General features: G+C 41.1%; 1 protein-coding gene across 3 annotated transcripts in view; it reads left to right on the top strand.

Annotated features, from left to right (window-relative positions):
• TMEM185A (transmembrane protein 185A) overlaps positions 1-18,922 on the top strand; it is a 52,828-nt gene extending 33,906 nt beyond the window's left edge. For all 3 annotated transcript variants that reach the window (XM_028522485.2, XM_036016718.1, XM_036016719.1), the window contains 6 exons: positions 5,601-5,777; positions 8,156-8,363; positions 13,139-13,222; positions 15,219-15,395; positions 15,936-16,059; positions 17,264-18,922. In XM_028522485.2, coding sequence (XP_028378286.1) covers positions 5,601-5,777; positions 8,156-8,363; positions 13,139-13,222; positions 15,219-15,395; positions 15,936-16,059; positions 17,264-17,508 — 1,015 coding nt within the window. In that variant the 3' untranslated portion in view covers positions 17,509-18,922. The remainder of the gene's footprint in view (positions 1-5,600; positions 5,778-8,155; positions 8,364-13,138; positions 13,223-15,218; positions 15,396-15,935; positions 16,060-17,263) is intronic.
• Positions 18,923-19,157: the final 235 nt, after the last annotated feature.

Raw genomic sequence — 19,157 nt, 5'->3', positions numbered from 1 at the left:
GCAAAATGGTTTATGACAGCAAGATAGTATTCTATGATATTTACAGTAGCAGCCAGTAGAGAAGAGATCGGAGATCCTTTGACTATGTACAGTGTTAACCATGATCTTCCACCCAGATCTGATTTTTAGAAAGGATGGAAAGAAGATAAGACTCTTGTTGAGGAAGGAAGGATTGTGAGTTGGATCTAGAAAGCAGTGAGGTTGTGGGAGGTCAGATTCTAAGGTAAGGTGAGAGTGAAAGATAGTAAATAGGTGTAGTGTGTGAGAGAATACATTTAACCACTACAGTATTAGAGTTCAAGAAACCTTGAAATGGGCTAAGTTCTTGGAAGGGTGTTGTGAGGAAATTAAAATTGCATGGAACAGCAATTATTTACAATAATATTAGGTCAACAATCGTATGACAGAATCTATGATATCTTGGTAACAAGAATAGAGAGTACAGAATCTCGAGTAGGGTGCTAAGGGGCACAGGTGAGTTAAAGGACAGTAGATTAGCAATACACTATGAAAGAGATATCAGGGGGAAGCTGTCAGGTCATACAAAATAACCAGCCTAGCATAGCAGACTATGCAAAAAGAAGAGGGATACAAAAATACTATTAAAAAAGATGTAAGAATACTGGAAAAATAATAATAATACAAATGTGCAATAACTTGCAGGTTCTCTGTAATAGCAGAGTGAAATTTGTCTCAGTGTCCCAGCTGTTGTTATTCCCCTTCTTTGGGTTCAACTTTGGTCTTTTCACAGATTCAGGGTTTTGTCTCACTAGGTAGGTATTTAAAAAAAATAAAAATAAAAAAGGCAGACAAAAGAAGGACGAAAAGATAAAATTGGAGGAAAGAAAGGAGGAAGGAATAAAACAAGAAAGGAAAGAGAGGAAAAAGAAATTAAAAGAGAATAAAAATAATAAAAATTGAAAAATTAAGAATTGTTAAAAAAAAATAAAATCAATTTAAAAAGTCTCATGGTGGCCAAACTGGTTTTTCTGCTCTTGCTGGCTGCGGCAGACTGAGGGGTGATTGGTGTGGCTTTTCTTTCATGGTCAGAGGTGCGCACTGTCTGGGAAGCTAACGTGGCTCCTCAGCCCTGCACACTGGGTGTGGGAATCAGGTCTTTCCCCAGGGTTACTGCTGTGGACTGGGGTGCGGGGCTGCTCTCCCCGTGCGCCCATGCCTGTGTGCCCTTGGCTGGGTGGCAGGGAGGCTGGAGCGATTGATCACTTTAGGAGAATTCCCCAAACAGTGTCTGTCTATTCACTCTTTCCTTTTGAGAAATTCCTCCCGTTCAAGCCTGCCGCTCCACACAGTGGCCTGGCTCTTCCCACCACCAAACACTCCAGCCAGACCGGTGACTGTGGGGATCAGGGCCCGCTGAGCGACCCAGCCCCTCCGATGTCCACAGCCTCCAAAGGTGCTCACAGCCCTTGTGTGTTTGCTAGCACCTGGATTCCATCCAGTGCCGCTCAGAGCCTGTTTGGCTGGGGAGGGAGCAATTGTCCTGGCTCTCTCCCAAGGACTCTGTGGCAAACTCAGCAGCGGGCACTGGGTCTGGGGCTGCAGCCCCCGGACCACATGCTGGTCCCTGGGACCCTACCTTATTGCAGCACTCTTCTTAGGGTCCGGTTTTTCCATTCTGCCACATTCCTTGGTCCCTTATTTTCACATATGCTGAAGTATGTTGGTTGCTTGCTTCTCTACTCCATAGATCAGTCAGGATTTTCTCCCCTGAGCAGAGGAAAGCCGAATCTGTTCCTTCCTACTCTGATGCCATCTTAGATCTCTCAAATATTAATATTTTCTACTGCATTTTGAAGTTTTCTTATTAGTTATATAAATATTTGCAGTTGTTAGATCCTCTTTGACAAATTGACCTCCTTATCATTATGAACTGCCTCTATTTATATCTAGTAATTTTCCTTATTCAAAAATATGCCTTGTCTCATATTGTGATAGGTAGAATGTGTTCCTGAAGATGTGCAGGCCCTAAGCCCTGGAACCTGTGAATATCTTATGTTACATGATAAAGGAGACTCTGTAGATGTATTTTATTTTAATTTCTATTGCTTCCAGAACAAATTACCACAGATTTAGCATCTTAAAACTACACAAACTTATTATCTCACAGTTTGTAGGTCAGAAGTACAGGTACAGCATGGCTTTAGTATCAATCTTTTGGTGTCTCTGGGCCACACAGGAAGAAGAGTTGTCTTGGAGCACATATTAAATACACAAACAGTAACAAAAACTGATGAGCAAAAAAAAAAAAAGGTTTTAAGTAAATTTATGATTTTGTATTAAGCCATATTCATAGCTATCCTGGACCACATGTGGCCCACGTGTTGCGGGTTGGATACCCTTGGACTTAGTTGAATCTTCTGTTTAGAGTCTCACAAAGTTAAAATCAAGATATCAGAAGGGCTGTGCAGGAGGTCCTTGAAGAGAGTCATTTCATTATAACACTGATGAGATAGCATAAGACCTTAACTCTTGTTTATATCATTTAACCTGTAGTAAAATTAGTTTTGTTTATGTCATTTTACTTAAAGTCACAGAACCTGTCAACAGTATTAACTGAGGACTTACTGTATTCCTTTTTGGAAGGTCTGGGGATTGATTGGTCTGTTTCCAGACTTGTTCAAGTTGTCAGAATTTAGTTCCTTGTGGTTATAGGGCTGAGGACATCATTTCCTTCATAGCTGTCAACCAAGAATCATTCTCAGCTTCTTGAGTTTGCCTGCATTCCCTGGTTCATGGACCCCTTCCTCTGACTTCAAAGGCAGCCAAGGCAGGTCATATCCTTCTCATGTTTGAAATCTATCTTCCCCTTCTGTTTCATCTCTCTTCTCCCCCACATTTCTCTGACTTACTTATATGCGGCCTTTTGCTTTTAAGGGCTCATATGATTTCACTGGACTCACCTAGATAATCTGGAATAATCTCCCTGTTTTAAGGTCAGCTGATTAGTAATCATAATTCTATCTGCAAACTTTTTTCATGGTAGTACCTAGATTTGTGATTGATTGAATAACCATGGGACAGGAAATTTAGGGAATATCTTTTGAATTATGTCTACCACGGCTATGGACTTAAAGATAAGGAAGGAATAGTATCTTGGATTATCCGTGGACCCAACATAATCACATGAGCTCTTAAAAGCGGAGAACTTTCTCAGGAAGCAGGAGCAATATGGCAGAAGGAAAAGTCAGGAGAATTCCAAGCATGAGAAAGATGTGATATGCTATTGCTGGTTTTGAGATGTGAAGTCCTATGTATAGGGATTAGAGAGGGACTCCTAGTATCTAAGGGTGGCCCCCACCTGACAGCCGAAAAAAACCTGGGACCTCAGTCCTAGAAACACAAGAAACCAGAATGCCAACAACCTGAATGAAGCAAATTCTTCCCAGGGTCTCCTGAAAGAGCCCAGCCAACTAACATCTTGATTTCAGCCTTATGAGATTGAACAGAGACCAACTAAGCCTGTCTGGACTTCTGACATGTAGAACTATAAAATAATACATTGTATTATTTTAAGCTTCTAATTTTGTGGTAATTTGTTACAGCAGCAATAGAAGACTAGAATAGATATTAATATAGTCATTCCAACTTTCTTTTTTAAAAAAAATATTTATTTATTTTTAGAGAGAGGGGAAGGGAGGAAGAAAAAGGAGAGAAACATCAACGTGTGGTTGCCTGTCATGTGCCCCTACTGGGGACCTGACCCACAACCCAGGCATGTGCTCTGACTTGGAATTGAACTAGCGACTCTTTGCTTCCCAGACCAGCACTCAGTCTACTGAGCCACACCAGCCAGGGCTCATTCCAACTTTGTTTTGATTAGTGTTTTCTTGAAAACTTTTCCTGTCCTTTTGCTTTCGTTCTGTCTTTGAGTTTATAGGTAGATAAAGTGGGTTTCCTATAGATAGAATACAGTTGTCTTGCTTTTAAAATCTAATCTGACAATCTTGACTTTTAATTGGTATTTATATAATTTACATTTAATGTAATTGTTGATAGAGTTGGGGTTTAATTAATTTCTTGCTACAGCCTGGAAAGAGCCTCTAGTCAGTAAGCTGAGACAATAACAGAGTTTATCTTCTTTGTTTTTCCTTTTCTTCTGCCATCATGGTCCTTCACTGCCTGTTGTCCAACATCTAAAAATTGCTTCAGCCCTGAGTGCAGGCCTGTGAACCAAAGGGTCACCAGTTGATTCCCGGTCAGGGCACATGCCTGGGTTGCAAGCCAGATCTGTCGTGGGGGGTGTGAGAGAGGCAACCACACATTGATGTTTCTCTTCCTTTCTTTCTCCTTCCCTTCCCCTCTCTCTAAAACTAAATAAAATCCTTTAAAATTTTTAAAAATAAATAAAAAATATTGTTTCATATAGTTTGTCCAATTTCTTGTTTAAGGTGGGAAGGAGACTCCCATTCCTCTTATTACATAAAAAAGTAGAAGTGGAAATCCTCAACAATGTAATTTCTTCCTTCTTTAAGAAAAATATTTTACTTATTTATCTTTAGGGAGAGGGGAGGGGAGGGAGAAAGAGGGAGAGGAATATCAATGTGTGGTTGCCTCTAGTGCACCCCTACTGGGGACCTGGCCTGCAACTCAAGCATGTGCCCTAACTGGGAATTGAACCAGCGACCCTTTGGTTTGCAGGCTGGCACTGAATCCATTGAGCCACACCAGCCAGGGCAACAATGTAATTTCTAATTAATATTTTAAGGATATACTCTTTAGGAAATCCTTTTCATGTGGAAAGAGGGAGAAATGAAGAGAAATTTATTCAGTCATGAAAAATATAATACATGTACTAAAATGTTACTGTATATGAACAGGACAGATGACAGCCTTTTATTTTTATTTTTTAAAATATTTTATTTTTTAATTTATTTTTGGAGAGGGGAAGGGAGTGAGGAAAACATTAATGTGTGGTTACCTCTCACATACTCCCTACTGGGGACCTGGCCCGCAACCCAGGCATGTGCCCTAGACTGAGAGTCAAACCAGAGACTCTTTGTTTCACGGGCCAGCACTCAATCCACTGAGCCACACCAGCCAGGGCCAAATGGCAGCCTTTTAAAAAACAGAGTCAAATAATCAGCCAGTGACAGAACTTGACCATATCCTGAACATATCAACCTTTTCCAGTCTCCATGTCTTGGTATGGCTAGTTCCTTCTGTTTGGCATGCATCCTCATCTTACATTCTTTCCAGCCTCGCAGTGTTCCATGTTTCCTTTGGAACCGGTTCCAGGGTTATCACCTCTGTGCTTCCCGGTACCCCATATTTACTCTGGTGGGCTCCCATCACACCCTGCTCCATAGCACCATTATGGCACATGTCATGCTATATTATAAGTATATGTTTCTATGTGGATGCCCTCCTACAGGAAGCCCTGGAAAGCAGGGAACTGATTTCAGTCTTCTTTATGTTTCTCTTATCCCCTAACAAAGTATGTAACATAGAACTTGTTAGTAAACTGTTGTTGAATTAGTAACTATTGTCATGTCTAAAAGATATTGCTGTTATTATTCCCCATTTCAGTATCACATATTTATAAATGTGAACCCTCTTTAATCATTTTACTTTTCTCCTAGTAAATTCCTCATCTATGCCTGTCTACTGCTATTCTCTGTGCTGCTGGCTCTTCGTCTGGATGGCATCATTCAGTGGAGTTACTGGGCTGTCTTTGCACCAATATGGCTGTGGAAGTTAATGGTCATTGTTGGAGCCTCCATTGGAACTGGAGTTTGGGCACGAAATCCCCAATATCGGTAATACTGCTTTATAAAACCTATTAGTCTATACTGAGGGAGCAATATCTTGGTTTTCACTTTGGATAAAGTAAGTAGTGTTTTCTTTTCTACCTATCTAGGGTTTTATAAGAACTATAATACAGACAAACTGAGTTCTAGTCTGAATTTTTAAAAATTATGTGTTTGACTTGCATTTTATTGCAAAAGCAGTGTTATTTTGGATGGTTCGTTTCCTAGGCAACTTACAAAAACCAATGTAATCTAAAGTACATGCCAAGTATAGAACTGTTATGGCCATGCTAAACTAGGAAGTATGAAACCACTGTATTTTTAGAAGTTCTACAAACCAAAGTTCTAGCTATAATCATCGGGGATATATCCTGCTCTAGTTCAGTCCTGGAACTAGGCCTCCTCTTGTCTCAGACTCCTAGTTCTGGAGCTTTAGGACTGTTCTCAGTGTAAGGGAGGTAACTTGACCATGGAGAAATGAATTCCTGAAATGGGGAAAGAAGAGGCCCAGATACTGTGCAGGAAAGCAGAGCCTTTGGTAGTTGGGCAGATGTGTGACCTTTACCTTCAGCTCTTCTATGCCTTTCTTCTTGGATGGCTTAGCTGTTCCTATTGCCAGGGGTGAAATCACTCCAGTGTGTAGCCTGGAGCTGCTGGGGCCTTTGAGAGTCTCTTTCCTCCCTTGCAGAGATTGGAACTCCAGAAAAGATAAAAAGGGGGAACTGAGAAAGGGGCTATTCTAAACCTGCACCAGGATTGTGGGAAGTGAAGGAATACACAGTAGACAGATGCAGAAGAAAAGGAGGAACACATGCAGCTGCTCATGTGAGAAAAGTATAGATGTTATGATACTCAACTTGTTTAATTCTTGGTAATTGACATTAAAATCTTATTTTTACTTTAATGTTTTACAAGACTTAGATCTTGTAAAACAACATTACTACATACATGTCTAAGAACTTTAAAATAGCCACACAAAAAGCCTTGGCAGATGGAGGACATTCATGTGTAGCTGTTTTAAAGTTATTAGATTCTTTTCAGATTACCTGTATGGCTGCAAATATTTTTTTTAATGAGACACTTTCAGATATCTAACATTTACTACTCCAAAAATGAAAAGTTAAATTACTGAACATTTGGGATATCATTAATTGACATTTAGAATCTTTTTGAACTTTTCACTTTTGTTTAAGGTCTTTGGAACAAGGAAAGGAATTGTATATATGTAGTTTAGTGTACTAACTATACAGATGTGGTCACCCTGGTATCAACAGTAGTCAAGGAAACATTGTTGGGTCCTAGAGAGATAACCATTGACTTTATTTTCTCTGTGTTCTAAACTCAGTTGTATTTATCATCATCAAGACACATTATAAATGTTCATCCATATTTTGAATGAAACATTGTAGGCCTTCCAAATTTATTATGAAGCATTTTCCTGATTGGTGGCATTATTATTTTTCTGTTGTTCATCTGGTAAGTTCATGCATGATATTTAGACAGCCAATAAAACTGACTTTGTTTAAGAACAGTTTTAACTTTTTTGCTTTTCTCTCTTTCATCTGCAGGTGTTAATTTATCCTAATGGAATAGAAAGGAAAATAAAAAGGCATTAATACTTTTTATTTGCATTTTAAAATAGCACCTAACAATAGTTACTGTATTTTCTTGAAATATAACTCACATTTGTTCATGGAGTTAGAGTTATTTCTATAGTACTGCATGAAATGTGATTTACATGGTTTTTAATTCATTAAGAAATGAGGATCAGTCCTGGCTAGTGTGGCTCCATGGATTGAGTGCCAGCCTGTGCACCAAAAGGTTGTCAGTTCATTTCCCAGTTGGGGCACATGCCTTGGTTGCAGGCCAGGTCCCCAGTTGGGGGAATACAAGAGGCAATTGATTGATGTGTCACTTGCACATTGATATTTGTCTCCCTCCCTTCCCCTTCTCTAAAAGTAAATAAAATCTTAAAAAAAGAAAATGAGGATCATAAGATTTAATGTATATTTGTCAGTTTTTAGCAATAGAAGTGATCAACTTGAATAATCTTAGAAGAAGATGAATTTAAAGTTATGAACTAAAGTGTTTTATATACTAGATGAAATAATAACTGGCTATTACTTCTGAGAATATCTTTATATTGTTAAAACTTTAAGTCTGGTTTGGTTGTACTGTTTATTTCTTGTCATGTATTAGTTCTATATTTAAAGGATCACCTGTTACATATTAAGTTTAAGTTAGCTTTCTACTTGATATTTCCTTTGCTTTTTGTCAAATTTGCAAATACAACTCACATTACCAACATAAGTTGGTATTTTCCCTGGACTGTTTGTTTATTATGGAGACTGAACTGAGGATGTTTTTCTTCTTCTATCTTGTTTTAGAGCAGAAGGAGAAACATGTGTAGAGTTTAAAGCCATGCTAATTGCAGTGGGTATCCACTTACTCCTGTTGATGTTTGAAGTGCTGGTCTGTGACAGGATCGAGCGAGGCAGTCATTTCTGGCTTCTGGTCTTCATGCCGTTGTTCTTTGTTTCCCCGGTGTCTGTTGCAGCTTGTGTTTGGGGCTTTCGACATGACAGGTCACTGGAGGTAAGATTTCGATTTCATACATTTAAGAATAGTCAGTTATTGTTATGTAGATTTCTTGCCCTTTGTTAGGAAGAGATTGATCATTAACTCTAGGTTATGGTATATAAGGAAACAAAAGACCAGGGAAAGAATCACATTTTACTTTCTTCAGTTAAAACACTGGGTTTTCACCCAGACAATCAACCTTCTTCCAGCTTCACATCTTTGCCTGCCCACCTGTTTCAGTCAGACTTTCCATGAGAAAGAGAACCAATAGGATAGATGAAGATGTAGTTAGATATAGATGATATAGATATAGATATATAGATATAGATTATAGATATAAGCTAATTTATTTTAAGGAGTAACTCATTCAGGGCAGGACTGGGATCCCATTTCACTGCACGTGCACTGAACAGCGTGAAAGCTGTGGGCCCATGGCCCTATGTAGATTGGTTCTGGGGAGAACTTGACATTTGTTTTGTGGGTAAAAAGTGGAATAAGGAGATGGCAATTGGGTTGGAAGGAAGCTGGAGGGAGGCTTACTTAGGGTGTGTGAACCTTGAGAGGAAGGTGCCTGTGGAGAGGAAGAGTAATGGAGCAAGGGCCTGTGGGAAATAGAGGGAATGGGACCCTGAGCATCAGGAAGAGCTTGGCCTTGAAAAGGGAGAATACTTTCTCTGGTGCCTCATGAGGGAAAGGGTATGGGTGGGCTGTGGAGGAAGACATCCCCAGAGGGTCCACTTTTACTCTCATCATAGTTCCCGAGACTGAACAGTCCACCCACTTGTCTGCACTGCTCCCCCTGTGTCTGCTTGCCAAGAGTATTAAAATTCCATGAGGTAGTTTGATTAGGAAAAAAAAAATGTCTTAAAAGAATCCTGGGGAGACAGTAATTTGAGCAAGGTTGAAAAGTTCTCAGTTAGATTCTCCTTTCTCCCCTGCATCCTGTTACCTAGCCATCTCTACATGGTGCCCTTTCATACCCCCTGTTCCCCAGAGTCATTTGAGACCTTTATGTGTTCTCTCTCATCCCTGCCTGTCCATCTTCTCCCCTTGGTAGGTGCTTGTACTTTAGCCCCTTTCCCCTTTCTGTTCTAAGTATTTTCTCCTGAACTTATCCATGCTGTCTTCAGTAACTTTGATCTCTCTCATCAGAATGAGAAGACAAAATGACAACAGCAAAACCTTCTCAAGTCTTCTGGCATTATGCCTTTTCCTTCCATTCACTAAAAGGTTTTCCAAAACAGTGTTGTTCTAAACCTCATACTCCCTGCTCATCCCCTACATACCCTGAAACTGGCACTGTGCACCCTCTGGCCAAATCCAGTGGGCCCTGTTGTCTTTTTTTGGCCACTCTGCAGACACTCCTGATCCTTTGACCAATCTGACCACCTTTGTCTTAGACTCCGTTGTGGTTTCTTAGGATTCTAGACTTGAGCATTTTCTGTTCTCACTGTGCATACTTTCTCTGAATATCTTATCTACACTCCCCGTTTCCACTGCTACTTATGTGCTATCACCTCCTAAATTCATATTTCTAAACTCATATTTCTCTTTATGCCTCTCTTGCTTTGCATGTTTTTCTATTACCTGAGGAAACAATGTAAAACAAAGCTTTAAAAATCATTTGTCAAAGATTCCAGTAAATAAAGTCACTGAGATATAACATTTTAGATAGTACCTATTTGGTTCAGCATTTCTCAGTGGGGGATGGAGTATGCAGTTGGCCTTCTGGATAGGAAATGTTTTATTTAACAGGACTGTCCTATGCATTGCAGGACCTTTGCCCACTAAATACTAGTGGAGATACTCCCTTCCTTCTAGTCTTTGTGACATCCAGTAGTGCTCCAACACATGCCTAGCCTCTCCCCAAGAGGGTAGCTGTCATGCAGGTTGAAAAGTACCAACTTGGGTAGGGGATGAGAAGGAGGTTTAAGAAAACTGAAAATTTGTTACCTTGTTCCTTAGAAATCAAAAGCAAATGCAAGGGCTAGGACTGCAATGAACATGAAATGGTATTTTCCTAATGCAGAGTTATAGAAACTCAGTCATTCATATAGCCACAGTCTTGGCATTCCTGCCTACAAGAAGAAATATCATCCTGGGAGTTGAGCTCCCCTTTGGTTCTTGTATCCCAGAAGGAGGAGTACCTACATTCACTAAAGGGTGTTTGGGGATAGGCTCATACATAGATGTGAAGGAGGAGTCAGGGTTTGCCAGGGTGCTCTATACAGGAAGGGAAGGAGAAAATATGTCATATTGAGTGAACTATGGTGGCTGAAATATAACTAGAGCACGGTTTTACAAGCTTCAGAGTTTTTGGAGATGAATAGTGGCAATATTTGCACAACAATACAAATGTACCTAATATCACTTAACTGTAAAAGGTGATTAAAATGGTAAATTTTATGATCTGTGTATTTTACCACAGTAAAAAATATATGCCTGGCCCTGGCTAGTGTGGCTCAGTGGATTGAGTGCTGGCCTGTAAACCAAAGGATCGCTGGTTCAATTCCCAGTCAGGGCACATGCCTGGGTTGCGGGCCAGGTTCTTAGTGGGAGGTACATGAGCAGCACCACACATTGGTGTTTCTCTCCCTCTCTTTATCCCTCCCTTCTCCTCTCTTAAAAATAAATAAAATCTTTTTAAAATATATGCATTGAATATAAAGTAGAAAGGAGGACATTGTGGCAGTTAGAGAAAAGGGAGGTTATATAGAGGGATTGGGCTGAGTGGGGGCCATATCCTCAGTGTCAAAGCATGTGCCGAACTACCCTAGGTTCCATAGTAAACTCACAGGGGCACCAAAAATGTCCAAAGAGGTATTGGACATTTTTGAGGAAAATGCAGTAATATCTGTCATCTGTGGGGACACCATACTTGCTCCTGGTAGTTTATGGTTTTACATTCCTTTTGATAACATCACAGAAGAAGCTGAGTTGTTGGCAGATGAGAAGGTAGTAACATGCAAAACTTCCTATGGAGAACAGGTGACAAGGGTATAAATGTCTTGAGAAATTATGCATTTCCCAACAGGCACACCTATCCCCTTAGGAATTAGTTGTGCTTATTTAAGAATGAAATAAAAATATTTTTCTTTCAATTTATGTGCATTTTTTTTTTGGATGGCTCTTAGGACACAAATACTAAATTTAGATCTAATTACATAAATAAATGGAACTATTAGGTACTTCTTTTACGCACATTCCTATGAAAGTATTGATGAGTCACTAAATGTCCTTTGAACTGAGAACTTTTGAGAAGCTCTTGCCCAGATCCAACGGCCTCATGAGATTTTACTTCTGTAGGCACTAGTAAGCTATTGAAGAGTAGTAAGCACTGCAAGCAGAATACAGGCAATATGGAGAGCATTGGGGACCTGAGAGCCTTCAGGGCTGGAGGCTGGGAAGCTTATCAGAGGGCTATTGGAGTACTTTGGGTGTTGGGGATGAGGAGGGCCTAACTAGGCAATATAGTCTGGATGGTAGAGAGAGGACAAGATGTAGTGAGTGAATAGGAAAATGTGGGAAAAGGAATATAGGGTGCTTTCTGGATCATGGTTTGGGTAATTAGGCCACTAATTACCTTACAGCAAGATGGGAGACTGTCAAAGGGGTGGGACAGGGTAAAGGTACAGGGAGTAATGAACTCAGTTTGGGACTGGCTTTATCTGAGGTGCCTCAAGGAGAGCTGGTTCTGGCCACAGCAGGAAGGCTAGACTGGAAACAGAGATTAGAGGACCAGTCAATAGGAGGTAATACAAACCAGCAGTGTGGATGACATTTCTTCTCCTCCACCCCCAGGGCAGAGCAAGTGAGTGAAATCGTGTGTTTGTGTGTATGCCTCTGTAGTGGGGAGAGAAGACTGAGTTTAGTGCTCTGGAGAACATCCCCATTTAAGGAGAGGAAAGGAGACTGAAAAGAACTGTCAGAGTACCAAGAGGTGGGCAAAACTGTATGAGGACCCTAGATGGAGGAAGGAGTGGTCAGCAATATCAAATGCTGCAGAGATGACCATAGGATGTGAACTGAAATGGTGTGATGCTGGAGAAGTTATTGACAACTTTGATAAAAGAAGTTTCTAGGTGGTCATAGGAGTGGAGGCTATATCACAGTATATAAAGCTAGGAATGGCAGGGGCCATGGGACTTAAGTGTCCATGATCTCTTACCAAGTTTGAAGGTCATGAAAAGAGAGAACTAGAGCTAAGAGGACATACTGGATCAAGGAAAGGGTGAGTTCATTTGGTTTTTGGGTTGTTTTGTGTATAATGGGAATGACTTGAACTTGTTTCTGAGTTTCTGGGAAAGATCAATGGAATAGGTAGGGTTAAAGATACAGTAAAGTATTTATAATTGATATCTTGATGTGACAGGTACTCCAGCAGCCAGAAATAAAGTGGTGGATGCAGGGCTGAGTCCTGGGTACAAGAAAGAAATACAGAGATGGTTAGGAATAGAGATGTGTATGGATAGAGGCAGGCAGGAAGCTTAGGGAGTCCTGTGGATTGCTTCTATACTCAGCCAGCCTGGAAAGAAGGTCATCACCTGGATGAACATGCAGGGCAGAACAGCCACTGAGCAGAAGAGTCAAGGCAGAAAGCCAGGGGCAGGTTTCTCCTTGGCATAGCACTGCTTCATTCCTGTGGTACTAAAACTCTGTCAGTGCCAGTGTAACTTAATAAAACATTCACCATGTTGTAATTGGCATTTAATTTTAGTATGTTATCCAAATTATTGCAGTATTGAATACAACTTTTACTTTGTTTAACTGATTCTTCTCTTGATTTTTAGTTAGAAATCCTGTGTTCTGTCAACATTCTCCAGTTTATATTCATTGCCTTAAGACTGGACAAGATCATCCACTGGCCCTGGCTTGTATGTAACTTTTTAAATCCTTAAATAAACTTTTTATTATAAAAGTAATTTGTGTTTATTGTATAAAATTTAGAAAAGACCTGTGAGCATAGGTAATAGAATAATAATCACCCATAATCTACTGGGAAATAAGATGTTTAGAGTATTTTATTTCCTTGTTTCATGGTTTATTGTTTCATAAAGATAATTGACAGTATACTACATATATAATTTTGTGTCCTGCTTGTTTGTTCTAATGTTGTATCATAAACATTTTCCTATATCAATAAAAAGTCTTTAAAACATGATTGTTAAGCCTGAGTTGATGGAAAATATTCTTCAAATGCATTCACCAACTCATCCCCTTATTTTTGAATATGGAGATTGTTACTAGCATTTTGCGCTTATAAATCATGCTGTATAAAAATCTTTGCTTGCGTTTTTCATTGTTTTCTTAGGCAGGACTCCAGAAACAGTATTACTGGGTCAGAGGGTGGGAACTTTTTGAGATTTTGAAATAAATATTGCACTGTCAGTTTACTTTTCAAAAAGGTTATGCCAATTTGTACTCCTTCCAAGGGTGAGGTCTAAGTCATGCTTATAACCTGTGGTTTCAATTAATATGTGTTTGGTTAATAATGACTGTACATAGATTTATGGATGGATGGATGGATGGATGCATTCATATGTGTGTGTATGTATGAAGCTACAAATAAGAGAATGCACTATGGTTTCAACTATTAATGCATAGAAGGAAGATAAGAATAAAAAGTAGGAGAGCTACATTGCATCTGGGAGGTGGTCATGCCAGTGTCTTTTTCCCCTCTGCTGCCTGATGTGTATTTTTGCATGTAGACATTTTCTGCAATTCACATGGCTTACCTTTAAAAAAAAGAAAATAAAAAATATAGTAAAAATATTCATTTGGTGGCAGGGAAGAAAATAAGGGAACATGTGTTACCTTCACAATGAATAAAGACAAGGCTCATCACTTCTGCCCAAGGTCTTTGATAAAATATTCAAAATAGAAAATACTGTCCAGGCACCCATGCTACATCTTCAGGGTGCTGTGTCTGGAGAATGGAAATTGGGCTTCAGACTTTCTGTTTTGATCTGGAGGAAACAAACCTTGGTAAGACCAAAATTTTAGTGTAAGGTAAATCAGCAGAAAAAATGGAGTTGTGAATGTTTTCTGTAGGTAAACAGAGGGATTTTTCCAGGCCTAATGCTGTGCAGGTCCCAGCAGATGAAGCAGTCTAATTGCACATTTCCCACAGTGATCAGAAGAGACCAAATGAGGCCATTAGGACCTCTAACATTTTGCCCATGGAGGGGCATGCCACTAAATGATAGTCTGATCACAGGGAAGAGGCTGTGTATAGACTTTACAGAAAAACCTATGATCAGGAATTCCAAGCTACTCAAGAGGACAAAAGCCTGTGGACTTGTAGGGGCATCAAACAAGGTCTTTCTGGTACAACAATAGTCACAGAACCCACATAGGAAAGGTGGCTGGGACCAAGTAACAGAGCCCTCCCAGTATCAGTGTGCAAGTTGGTGGAGGGCCTATTCACCCATGGCAACTGAAGCTTCCAGAGCATACATTCCCCAGTTTTTAGCCAAAGTGCCTCTGTCAGAATGGTAAAATGACCTGTAAAGAAGGTGTGTTAGGGTGAGATGGAGTGAATTCATGGGGTGTCAGCACTATCTTGTTTCCCTGGGGATTGGGAGCAAGAGGGAGATGCTGGCAGAGCAGATACAGGCTGAGTTATATCCTACCTTAGGAAAAGGACCTCCAAGTCTCTTCACCTGAAGAGTGATCCATGGTGGCACAGTTACAGGGCAGGCGGCAGGTCCCACAGTGAGCACACTCTGTGTCCTCACAGCATTCCCAGCATGCAGGGCTGTTGGCATTCATACTTGCAATGTTTTCAACACTAGATCCAGCAAGGGGTTGACTATCCCCTCAGATGCTTGGGCAGAAAGTAGACTAAAGATATTTTTCTCCTTCCTTCAGGTTGTGTGTGTCCCACTGTGGATTCTCATGTCCTTTCTGTGCCTGGTGGTTCTCTATTATATTGTATGGTCTGTCCTGTTCCTGCGCTCCATGGATGTGATTGCAGAACAGCGAAGGACACACATAACAATGGCACTGAGCTGGATGACCATTGTCGTGCCCCTTCTTACTTTTGAGGTAGGTTTTGACAGCAGAACTACCAAGGTCCTGAGGCTACCCTTTCCTATGGAAAGCACCCTGCATACCTATAAGGGCAGTTAACTTTCCCTGGAAGTCACCACGAGCCAACTTTTGGAGAGCATGCCAAGAGAATGACAGTAAAATTAGAACATTGTTTCTTTAGGGGGAGACTGGGGGCTGGCAGTGAGAAATGCACCTTTCTAGGTATGATGCATCTATATGCATCAATTTTGTCTACTTATGGAAAGAGAAAGTTGGGTGTTGTATTTCATGTATGAGTTCTATGGAGAACTATAGGATGGGTGCTGTTGTCTCCTCAAAACCAACACCGGGAGGGGATTCCCATAATAATCCTGGTATTGGATACTTTGCAGGTGGACAGATTTTGTTTCCTCAGAAGTAGAGGATTTCTGTGGTCTCCCAAAGAGCTGACTTTATCCCCTTATGAGACCTGATGAGGGAGGAATGCTCAGGCTTCAGACATTGTCTGTTTTCAGATGCAGTATCCAAGAACCTCAACTGTTTCTCTTTTCTTAGATACTGCTGGTTCACAAACTGGATGGCCATAATGCATTCTCCTGTATCCCAATATTTGTCCCCCTTTGGCTTTCCTTGATCACTCTGATGGCAACCACATTTGGACAGAAGGGAGGAAACCACTGTATGTACTCAGCATTTCAGAAATCCTTGACCTGTGTGTGTATGCATGTGCATGTGACCCTGCTATATGAAAGGATGCACCATAAGGCCCCAGTTTAAAGAGTTTATATGGGAAAACTGGTACTGAGGAAGGTCTGGAGTCTTACAAGGGAAGGACATGCTGTCAACCTTGCTTTTCTTGCCCTGCACTATGGCCTCCCTAGTAGTACACTAGAGTTTGAGGTAGGACTGACCATGGTAGGTGGCCTGTGTCAACCATTTCCTGTCTGTTGCAACATGGGAATCAAGATACCTCCTTCTCAGGGGATCCTGAAGAGTAGATGAAAATCCACATCACCCACTGAACCCTAGGACTCCTCCTAGGTCTTATTTCCTCCTCACTTTCCCCCTATCATTCCTGACATCACTAGATCTTGTCAGTGGTGTACTGCTTGCTCTCTCTTCCTCTCCACCTACATGCTGTGATACCCAGGTCTGAAGTAATCTATGAGGAGAGCCCCTCCCTCACTAAACTGAGAGCTCCTTTGCATGTAGCCTTCTGGAAGCCAGTGGGCTTGGATGTCACTCTTTGTCACATGTTAGTTCTAGATGCCACAGGTATTTGAGATTCACTAGAGCAAGTACTCAACCTGGAACATCCATCAGAATCCCCGGGAGGGCCTTTACAAGCAGACCGCCCAACCCACTGAAGCTGATATAGGAGGCATGGGCTGGGCCAAGATTGTATCCCTACCAAGGGAACACTGTCATGGCTGGTGTAAGAAACCCACTTGGAGTTCCATGGAGCTCAGGTCTGACTTCTTGTCTTTAGTGGGTATTTAGGTCTTACTCAGTCTCCATTTCTTTTTTTCCCTGGTACATTTTATTTTTTTTTATTGTAGTTAAGTTACAGTTATCCCCATTCCCCTCCCCCATTACTCTCCCCTGCCCTGCCCATACCCCCCACATTCAGTCTTGCTCCCTATTGTCATTGTCCATGGGTCCTTTATACATGGTCCTTGACTTGACCCAGAGACATGGAAATAAAGAGCAAACTGACAGTGACCAGAGGGGAGGGAGGAGAGGGATAACAGGGGACAAAGGGGGAAGGGACAAGTCAGTCTTCATTTCTAAGACATCAGGATAAAACTTCTCATTCAGGAAGGAAAGATAATATGAAATGCAGTGCAGGCTAGTATTTGAAAAAGTACATTCTTCTTTTTTAGGGTGGTTTGGTATTCGCAAGGATTTCTGTCAGTTTCTCCTTGAAATCTTCCCATTTTTGAGAGAATATGGAAACATATCCTATGACCTCCATCATGAAGATAATGAGGAAACAGAAGAAATCCCAGTTCCAGAACCTCCTAAAATTGCTCCTCTGTTTCGAAAGAAGACCAGGGTAGTTATCACCCAGAGCCCTGGGAAGTACATCCTCCCACCTCCCAAATTAAATATTGAAATGCCAGATTAGACACCACTTCCTGTGGCAGAACCCAAGTGCACTGGGATGCATGCACTCCTCTACCTTCCTCTGCCTCTTTGTTGCAATCCCTCCCAGAACTGGAACTGGAGCTAGAGTTCTAGGTACTTCCATCTCATGCCTTGTTTGCACTCAGTGCCTGCCGGTGACTCAGCACAATGGGACACACAGGTGGCAGGTGAATGGGACATGTGTAGTGGTTTAGGGTGTGTCAGTGGTTGTGGATGCATTGGAGGGAGCACGTGTGAGAGGGAGAGATCAAGCTGGTTCAGACCCATTGGTGATGGCTAATTAGGCTAGAGAAGTAACATCTATAGTGCTGGTTTTCAAAGATCTAAAATTCCTATCAAAAGTGTTATTTGAAAATTATTTTTAAACCAGGCCAGCATCACCTTAGCTCGAATTCTCCTATTGTGGCATGGTCAGTAGGAACTGTAAATAGACGTTTCTGGCACCACATGTGTATCCACACCATCATTACTGTTTGTGTTCTTGCTGTGTAAATAGTTTCTATTTGGGCATGCTGACAGCAGTTTTTAATGGCACATCAGTGATCCCTTTCTAATGGAGTGACTGTGCTTGTATAGTATTTATATAAATAGTTTAGCATTGTAATATACCATGTTAAATCCTAGTTCTGTACAGTATATTCTGTTACAGTGTTTTTATGCAAGCTTGTACTGGAGACATACACGTTCTGTTGCAGAAGTAGAAGTTGGTGGTACACCTGTTCCATCCACTGTGGTGCCACCTCTTAACAGGACATCTCTATTTCCTCTTGAATTTCTCTACATACATAGTAGCTGCTACTGCAGAGCAGCCACAATAAGCAAGAAATGCCTGTATTTTTCTAACATTCTGGGAATATTGGCTTGCGAGAAAACTAGTACTATTTGAAACTGGAACACCGAAGGAAGTTTCTGAGACTAGGAACAGCCAGTGGAATTATGTATATGAGAAGATATGAGGCTTTTTGTCTGCCCCCAACAAGAATGCTTGTGTCTGGACCCTTGCTTTTGAGTAGGAGGGCAGTTGCTTCAAGAGTTGGTGGTAAAGCCAAGTGTCAAAGAGGAAGAAATCAGATCCTATAGGTAACAGCCTCCTGCCTGGGAACAAGTAGGCCATTTTATAAAAGAGGGTAAAAGGAGCACTGACATTCTCATCCAGAAAAAGAGTAGAGGGTTTAAGGCAGGCATCTGCCAACTTGCCTAAACCAGGCTCAACTGATGTCCACCACATATGTGACTGTAGCCTGGCCCTGGCTACCAGCCAGACTGTTCTGTCTAGGGGGAAGGGAGACATTTGGAATGGTGTATCCTTTCCTGTTTGGTGTGTAACAAATGTAGATCAGTCTACTATTTTTGTTTCCTTTAGCTTGTTCAATAAACTGGTTCCTCATTTTCAATGTGCTCTGTATGGGTCTTGCTTTACATACAGTACAGGACACTGGAGTTTTTCTGAGCCAACAGGAAAGCAAATTGCTAGCTGCCACAGGTGGTTGAGGCATGTAGGGGTGGGTGAAAGTCCCTGTCCCTAATGAGTCTTCAAGTACAGCCTAAACATGCAGTATGCAGAGGGAAAGAGTGGTGTCAAAGAGATTCTACTGTTGGCTGGAGAATGTTCCAATTGTTAAAGTTCAG

This window comes from Phyllostomus discolor, chromosome X (assembly GCF_004126475.2).
Source record: "Phyllostomus discolor isolate MPI-MPIP mPhyDis1 chromosome X, mPhyDis1.pri.v3, whole genome shotgun sequence".
In the NCBI taxonomy this organism is placed as follows: Eukaryota; Metazoa; Chordata; class Mammalia; order Chiroptera; family Phyllostomidae; genus Phyllostomus; species Phyllostomus discolor.
This window is presented reverse-complemented; position numbering and strand designations above follow the sequence as displayed.